This window comes from Lactuca sativa, chromosome 1 (genome assembly GCF_002870075.4).
Source record: "Lactuca sativa cultivar Salinas chromosome 1, Lsat_Salinas_v11, whole genome shotgun sequence".
NCBI lineage: Eukaryota > Viridiplantae > Streptophyta > Magnoliopsida > Asterales > Asteraceae > Lactuca > Lactuca sativa.
The window spans coordinates 46,040,876-46,049,866 of NC_056623.2; the positions used below are offsets into that span (position 1 = coordinate 46,040,876).

Genomic DNA, 8,991 nt, shown 5'->3' on the forward strand with positions numbered 1-8,991 from the left:
CTTTACTCTACTAGATAAGTGATATGGAGTGATTTGGGCTTAACACACACTCCAATCCCAATGGCCCAAAGATGGGTCCAATAAGTCTAAGGCCCAATTACTCACAATTAGGGTTTTCTAAACCCTAATTAGGGTTTCCATTCAAACATGGCCCAACAGGCCCAAAATCAATATCTAAGCCCATTAGGGTTTACTAGCGGGGCACCACCCACTACCACCTCGGGTAGTGGTGGTCGATGGCGGCTCACGGCGGCGGCCACCACCCTAGGGTGGTGGTTTTCCATTTCATTTCATTAATCTTTTGGAAATTACAATTACAATGCTTTATACACACACACTAACTAACTAACACACACACACACAACCACCCTAGTGGTGGTCGGCGGTGGTACAAGGCGGCAGCCACCACCTCACGGTGGTGGCAGTGGCTACTTCCGACTTTCCGGCTAAACAAAACATCCAACACACATACATACACACCTACACGATTTCTTTTTTTCTCAAAAGATCCAGCCACCCTCCCTTGGTGGCTCATAGTGGCGGCAGGAGCACTAGAAAAGCAACATCAGCAGCACAGCGGCGGCAGCCACCATTCCCAATGATGGTGGCGGTCCACATGAAATGACGCAAGAACCAAGCTCTAAACAGCCGACTAGGAGGCTGTTATCGCCGGAGCAATCTGAAACGGTGGTTCACGGCTCACCGGTGATCACAGCCGCCATACATGGCGTCAACCCAACAAAAGGAACGAGAGGGAAAAAGAGAAGAATCGACTGAAGGTTTCTCGGCAGCCCAATACTTGCACAGCGACAGAATAACGGCAGCCAACGCCTCCGGCAGTCAGCGCCGCAATGGCGATGTTCGTCCGACACGGCAGCAGCGACCACAGCGACGGAAGGTTTCTTCCCGGTCTTCGACGGACTCTCGGTGACTCACTTTTTTGCCGGCAGCTCATCTCGATGGTGGCAGTTCCATGGCATGGCGGCGACCTCTTATGACCGGAGATGAGAGAGTAGGAGGGGTGGCGTCTGGAGGCATATCCCTTAGTGTTAGGGTTTTGAGTGATTTAAGATGCATATATACATGGATCAAGGGAGGGTGACAGGAGTTGTCCCGTGTCCATGCTCCAACTTTGCCCATTTAACCATTCTAGTCCCTCCCCATGATATCTTTTTCAAAATAAAACACATACTTACCTTTTTAACCCTATCTTCTGAAATTGTTTACAATTAAAGTCTGAAATTTACCAATCAACCCCTACTCTACAAAAATCTCTTTCATAATAGATCCTTAAAGTACTAATAAGCCCTTAAGCCTTCAATCTTTTCAATTTAAGTCTCGAACATACACTTTTAACCGTCGACTTCTAATATTCTTCACAAATCATCCCGGGACTTACATTTATTAATTTATTTAAATAAACGGGGAGTTACAACTCTCCCCCACTTAAATTAGATTTCGTCCTCGAAATCCTTCCTTACCATTCCTTACACGCTAACCACTCAAGTAACATGGCCATAATCCTGAGTACACCCTAACCTTCTCAGGGTAGCTGTGACCAATCATTGCAAAGCCCAAACATCTATAGGCGAACTACTTCCTCGCAACAAGATCACATCTACTTCATCTAAATTATGATGTCTTGAGATGGTCCGAATCCCTGACATACCACTCTACTGATTCATGATTGCTAAATCCAATCCACTTGTTACTCAGTTGCCTACTCAACTTTTGGTAACTCAAGGATCACACTAGAAAACAGAATCACAAATCCACTTATCCATGTGATTCACTTATACCTAGCCAACGTCCTGATAATCCCGCTATGAGTGACTTAGCATATCCCAAGCTATCTGTGACTCTATCCATACATGAAATCTCAAAATACCATTACTGCTTGAGACACTGAACTGTCTGAAGCACTAAAATTTTTGAAACACTAAACTGCCTGAAATATTGAACTGCCTGAAACACTAAACTGTCTGAACACTGAACTGCCTGAAACTCTAACTGTCTGAAACCATATGCTGCCACATGGCTGCTTCCCAACATCTATCGAGACCTACTTGGTCTCAGTTTTCCGCCAATCATCTGAAATACCGAGTTCTGGCCCGGCTGCGGAGCCAAAGGACTCCCACTTAGTCGCCTCACACGACTTCTGAACAAGTTCCTTCTCTAGAACTAGATGCCACTAGTTACCATGCCACTGAGGCTCTAATAACTTTTTGATCTAACCGATCGAGTCCATACGTCAAATCCTGACGTCACCAAACCCAAGGCTAGAGTGATTGCTACATGACCATTGGTAGCCTCATGTCATAAATGACCTTAAGCAATCCACTGCTTCCTTCCTCTCATCTCTATAGCAGCGCTTCTACAATCTTATCATTGGCTTAACCAGGTCTCATCCGTATGGGAAATTCCAAAATCCAAACCGTGGATTTCCATTTCCTCACTGCTATACCCGAACTGGTGGGTACTATTGATCTTTCTGCGTCCTAACAACGCACTCACGCTATCTACCAACCTAGTGAAGGCTGCGGCTACACCCACAGACTCACATCACTCTAGTACTATCTGCTAATCTTGTGAATGCTACGGCTACACCCGCAGACTTACAACACTCTAATACTATCTGATTGCTAGTGAATGCTACGGCTACACCCGCAGACTTACAACACTCTGATACTATCTGACTGCTAGTGAATGCTACGGCTACACCCGCAAACTTACAACACTCTGATGCTATTTGACTGCTAGTGAATGCTATGGCTACACTCGCAGGCTTACAACACTCTAATACTGGATCGAACACGCGCTTGCCCCGCACTCAGCTGAACTCGTGTCCTGATTGGGATCCCCAACCAGATTCCCTAAATCCTGCTAGTAAACATTCCGAGAATGCGATATCATCATTGGCCAGTTTTTCCAAACTTCCATCTCACACTCTCCTCGAACCATACAGCCACATGGGTTGTCTCCCTTCCCAATAAGGATGTGAAACTTATCCTAGTCTCAAAACTGCTCCTGCTTCTGAATCCTTGGGTGATTCTCCCCCACTTTGATTCAGCTAGTGCCCTACAGCACACAAAACTGGAAGAATTCCCAATCCTTATCACCACCCATGACTAATTTGCTAGATCCACACTTACCCTTTCTAGTGTTTTCAACACCAGCTAATCCAAAAGATCACCCAACTTCTAAAAAAAATCCGAATAAATCTCCGGTAATAACCCGCTAGACCTAGGAAGCTCCGAATCTCAATTGAAGACCTCAGAATCTCCCACTGTATCAAGGCCTCTATCTTGGCCGGATCAACTAAAATATCCTTCCGATTGACAAGGTGCCCAAGAAATTGCACCCCGCGCAACCAGAACTCACAATTAGAGAACCTTGCGAAAATTCTCTCCCTCCTCAAGTCTCTAGCACCTCCCTCAGGTGCTTCTCGTGTTGCTCCTCAGTCGTGGAATAAACCAAGATGACACTATACCCTCCCAATCCCGTCATTTGGGAAATGCTCTATCACTACTCGCTAATACTTCTTGGCATGCAATTGGCATATGACACCCCTCGAAAATATAATTCGGACACAAACCAAGGATAACTCAGGGTACACTTGCTCAACCCTTGGAACGAAAGGCTCCCTTGTGCAGTTTCCCACAAGTGCTGCACCGATTCTGACCCCGCTGGCCTCTCAGAAGCTGATCTGAAATCTACGGTCTCCTCCCGAGACCCTTCACTATAAGCAACTGATCTGGTTCCCTCTTAACAATGTGCTCCAAGTCAATATCCCGCTCTCGAGCTCTAGAAGTCATATCATTCAGGGTCTTGCACCCCGAGATACTCATGATCTCCCTGCTATCATTCTACAGTATGTCCTGATAACTTTCCTTCTTCATTTCCTCATCTACTGCATATTGTGGTACCATATAAGCTCTTTCCCGAGGCTTGGCAGTGATCTCTGCCACAGTCTCATTCGTTTGGTGAGGATCTAACAACTCTGGCGCCAACTGCTGCGCCTCAATCGCCTGGGCACACTCTGCCCAGAATCTGGTCTGGAAGTCATCCCATGACATAGCATCAACCACATCATCCTTCAACTCATTACCAACCTCTTCCTATCAATCTCATGCTCTATCCCTCAGGAGATAGGAAGTAAGCCAGATCTTGTCTCCTTTCGAGACAACGTCTGGTACGAAAAGTGTTGGTGACATCTACCATTAAATTTTTTTGTACACATTTTACCATTAATGTTATATAATATATTGAAAAAAATATCATGTCAAAAAATACATATCATTACATAAAAGTAGGTTTTCCATCACCTGATGTGGATTTTACTGATTTTCTAAATTTTAGTAAACTTATCATTATAAGTCATCTTCCTATCGGTTAACAACGACATAATTTCAATGCACTTCTTTAATCATCAATCATAATCAAGAAGAAGGGGGATTATAATAAGGTAACATGTACAAAATGTTTCATGAGTTTATAAGTGTGCCTCGAACGTAGTTTCCTAAGAAAATGACTTATAAGAATATGTTTACTAGACATTAGCTAAAATAATGAACAATTGGGTATTTCTTCGTCGCTCCATATAAAAGTCTCAAGTTCAAACTTTGTGGGTTTCAATTGATGTATGACCAACATAAATTCACAATGTAGTTGTAAAAGAATGTCCTTAGTATCATTGTAAAAAACAAACCGTTTCCCCCAAACCTTACAAAATCAAGGAGTCACAATAGGTGATGGAAAACTCATTTTATGTAAAAATATGTATTTTTTGAAATGATATTTTTTGAATAAATTATATAAGATTAATGGTAAAATGTGTACAAAAAGTTTAATGGTAAAATGTACACAAAAAAAAAAAGTTTAATGGTATAATGTGTACAAAAAATAGTTTAATGTTATAATGTGTACATAATATACAATAAAATCCACGTCAGCAGCCACATGACATGCCACGTGGCATGTTACGTGGCTGGTGACCTACTATTACCGGTAACATAATGATATTTTTTGAACGAAGATGAAGTTTAAGTTTAATGGTCATATGTGTACAAAAACTATAGTTGATTGGTGATATATGTAAAAAAAAAATTCAATGATATTTTTTGTACAAGTCTAATACTTAGTTAGTCTTACAAGTCATTTTCCCTATATCTTATTATTGTTACATACTTACATTTGTGTTTGTTTGTCATGAGGGGTACAACTGGAAATAGGAACTGGTTTAATTTGTAAAACAAACAAAACCCACCGGTCAATCCCTGAATCCCTGAATCCCTGAAGAAATACAACTTCATGTCTTCATGCAATCGAGCTCTGACAAAATTTACCAGGTTTGCCATTCATCGCCGATAATTATCCGATTCCCGGCGATCCGAATGGTCTGTTCCCGAGATAAAACACCGCAAGAATCCGTGTCTTCTTAGAGCTGTAATCGTTCTTTGTAGGGTCATCTGTAAACCCTATATACCTCTGAAAATTCTCCGGTAAGACTGAATCTCATACATTCATCCTTTTCCCCAATAAATTGGGTATAATTAAGCTTCCTTCAGCATTTGTTCCGAATATTCCGTTTTCCTCTTTCAAATACTTGATTTTCCGACATGAATCGAAACCCTAGTCCCGAGGAATACTTGTGTTAGGGTTTCGATCATCCGCTCTGTTGCTCATTCTTAAAGGTGTAAAGATAATACTAGAATGATGCAGTTTGTGAATAATCTAGGTAGCATACGTCTCCGGTTTCGTGAAATTCTCAATGCTACATTTACCCTGGTTTTTATAGCCCTCTTTTACACTCAGTTCAATATATCGAAGAAAGTTCCATTTCGCGATGCTCAATGGAGTTCAAGAGGTAGGTCTACGATTGAACTAAATGCAAACTCATCAGCTCTAACAAATACTAGCCCTGGAATCTGTACTGGATTGGTGGATCATCAGGGTTATCCAAGCAGCTGTGAGTTCTTAAAAGCGAATCCAGATTGCTCATCTGATGGACTTTTTGACTACTTAAGCTTCTACTATTGCGACTGCAATGAAGGTGCATTCGGTGCTATACTTTTGGTTCTATGGCTCATAGCATTGTTCTACCTTTTGGGTAACACAGCAGCAGATTACTTCTGTTTCTCCTTACAAAAGCTTTCAAGTCTCTTGAATTTATCTCCAACTGTTGCTGGGGTTACTCTTCTTCCTCTTGGTAATGGAGCCCCTGATGTATTTGCAAGTATTGCAGCTTTTGTGGGACGTGACAATGGTGAAGTGGGTCTCAACAGTGTATTAGGAGGTGCAGTATTTGTCACTTCCATTGTTGTTGGAATCGTCTCTCTTTGTGTAGCAGATCAACAAGTCCAAATTGACAAAAAAGCATTTCTCAGAGACATTGGGTTCTTCCTCTTCACACTACTCTTCCTTTTCTTGATTCTAATCATTGGTAAAGTTACAGTCTTTGCTGCAATCGCATTCGTCTCCATATACATAATATACGCTGTTTTCATCGCCACAAATGAAATCCTTAAAAAACATGTTCAGAGGCTAAAATTGGATTCTGTCACACCATTGCTTCCACTTAGTATCTTTTCAAGATCGAATCAAGATGATGACATACAAAGTTCTTTACTTGATGCTGAAACGGATTTCAATGGTCCACAGTTACCCAATTCTTTACCCGAATGGATGTGGGCTTCCAATGTTGCAATATATTCAAATCAAGAAAGACATTTATGGGGATGGCATGATGATGCCATCGAGGTTGATCAACCATGGTTCTCTTTAACTAACATATGGTCACTTCTCAACTTCCCGTTGACTTTTCCAAGAAGGTTGACCATTCCATTACTCGAAGAGGAAACATGGTCAAAACCATATGCAGTTGCAAGTGCCTCATTGTCCCCTATTCTTCTTTCTTTCATATACAACACCCAAGAGAGTTTAACTTCTCGAAGCAAGAATGTTGTTTACATTCTTGGAGTAATTGTCGGTTTTACCCTTGGTATGTTATCATATCTCTACACAAGGCCAGATCATCCGCCACGTAGGTACCAATTCCCATGGGTTTTGGGTGGGTTTCTTATGAGTATAGTTTGGTTCTACTTGATTGCAAACGAATTAGTCGCGTTATTAGTTGGATTTGGTGTGTTTTTACAAGTGAACCCTTCAATTCTTGGACTTACAGTATTAGCTTGGGGGAACTCAATGGGGGATTTGGTGTCAAATGTTGCATTGGCTTTAGATGGTGGGGATGGAATTCAGATTGCTTTATCGGGTTGCTATGCGGGTCCCATGTTCAATACACTTGCGGGTTTGGGAGTTTCATTGTTGATTGGGGCGTGGTCTGCAAAACCAGTGTCATATAGTGTTCCACAAGATAACAGTCTTTATTACACGATGGGGTTTCTGATTTTAGGGCTTGTTTGGGCTGTTTTTGTACTTTTGAGAAATGATATGAGGCCTAATAGAATGTTGGGAACAGGTCTTGTTGGGATTTATTTGGTTTTTTTGTTTGTAAGGTTGACTGGTGCAATGGGGATTGTATCATTGGCTGGTTTAAGTAAATTGTAGACATTAACAATCACATGTGTTTGAATGATTTCTGTTGCACAGTTTGTAATGTAGATTGTAGTATAGAATTCGGACATAATTTTGGGTATTTGGTTGTATTAGTTGTTGATTTTTGGTCATGTTTGTCTTGTTTTTGGCACTTGAGTTGACTATGGAAACTTGTATCTAAATATGTATATTACCATTTGGATGCAATTAGTGTTTTTGCTATTTTGAAAATCATGTATTGGAATGCAAGTTTAAGATGAAAAATACACAAAATTGTTTTGGAGTATGGTTGCGAATGAGCTGAGATAGGCTTCAACTCACTTAGGAAGTTTGAAAAGCATATAAATAATAGTTAGAACTATGGTAGTAAAGCAACCATGGAAATCTTTTTATTAGAACTATGTGAAATAATGCAAACACATTTCATGGGTTTCGAAATATAAACTCGAATTTGATTCGCTATCTGTTTGGAGCTCATTAATATACCCAAAATCGGGAGAAATTTTGGCATTAATCTCTAATTACAATCAGAAACTAAAGAATATATTATTAAGTTATTCGATGTAATCAACAAGCGACGCTTTGGCCGAGTGGTTAAGGCGTGTGCCTGCTAAGTACATGGGGTTTCCCCGCGAGAGTTCGAATCTCTCAGGCGTCGCAATGTTTTTTCCTTTTCTTTGTTTCGCTATTTTCAGAAACTTTTTATGGAAACAAATTTCTTTGTCAAAATTTACATATTATTAATACGATTAAGTATATTCATAGAAATTAAATGTAATTTGGTTGTTACAAAAATAATAGTAACAATTTCTTGCTGTTTTAATTCATTCAACTCATGACTTGTTTAATTATTAAATGTGTTTTTTTACGACATCATAATACACACAACAAACATCAACTTGTTTATAAACATTGTTGTAAAAATTCCGACTAGTCTCTGATTTCTTAAACGGTATGCGACCGACTAGCACTGATGAAGTTGTCGAAGCCGATGAATTATTAACATCTCGATCTTGAAGAAGTTTCATCTAAAAAACACTATTTAAATAAGTATTAGTGATTTATTAGTCATATTAACTTGTTTTGTTATGATATTAGTCGATGTTCGAAATAACCTGGCGTGTTGTAGCCGCAATGTCAAGTCTTAAGTTTTATGAACCGTGGGGAGTCACGACATTTGTTAAGGTGTGACGTAAGACAGAATTTTTGTATATAATTATAATTTCATATATATTGTATACTATTATTCATTTTCTTTATACATATATGGCTCAAGACATCATTTTCTCAAAGCGTAACGTCAATTACAAACCTTAGAGTCATGTCATGTCATGGCGAACTTTTTAGAACCATGATATTAGTTGTATTTATCTATTTTTGTTATTATATTAGTCATATTTATGAGAAATTTACAAAAATGGGTTAGTTTCTTAA

The 8,991-nt window shown here is 40.1% G+C and overlaps 1 protein-coding gene and 1 non-coding gene across 2 annotated transcripts; both read left to right on the forward strand.

Moving 5' to 3' along the window:
• The first annotated feature begins 5,218 nt into the window (after positions 1-5,218).
• LOC111882137 (cation/calcium exchanger 4) lies at positions 5,219-7,657 on the forward strand. Its single transcript, XM_023878504.3, has one exon. The coding sequence runs from the start codon at positions 5,713-5,715 to the stop codon at positions 7,567-7,569; it is 1,857 nt and encodes a 618-aa protein (XP_023734272.1). The 5' UTR covers positions 5,219-5,712; the 3' UTR covers positions 7,570-7,657.
• A 476-nt stretch (positions 7,658-8,133) lies between these two features.
• Positions 8,134-8,215, forward strand: TRNAS-GCU (transfer RNA serine (anticodon GCU)). The gene has a single exon. It is a non-coding gene; the product is annotated as a tRNA-Ser (tRNA).
• Positions 8,216-8,991: the final 776 nt, after the last annotated feature.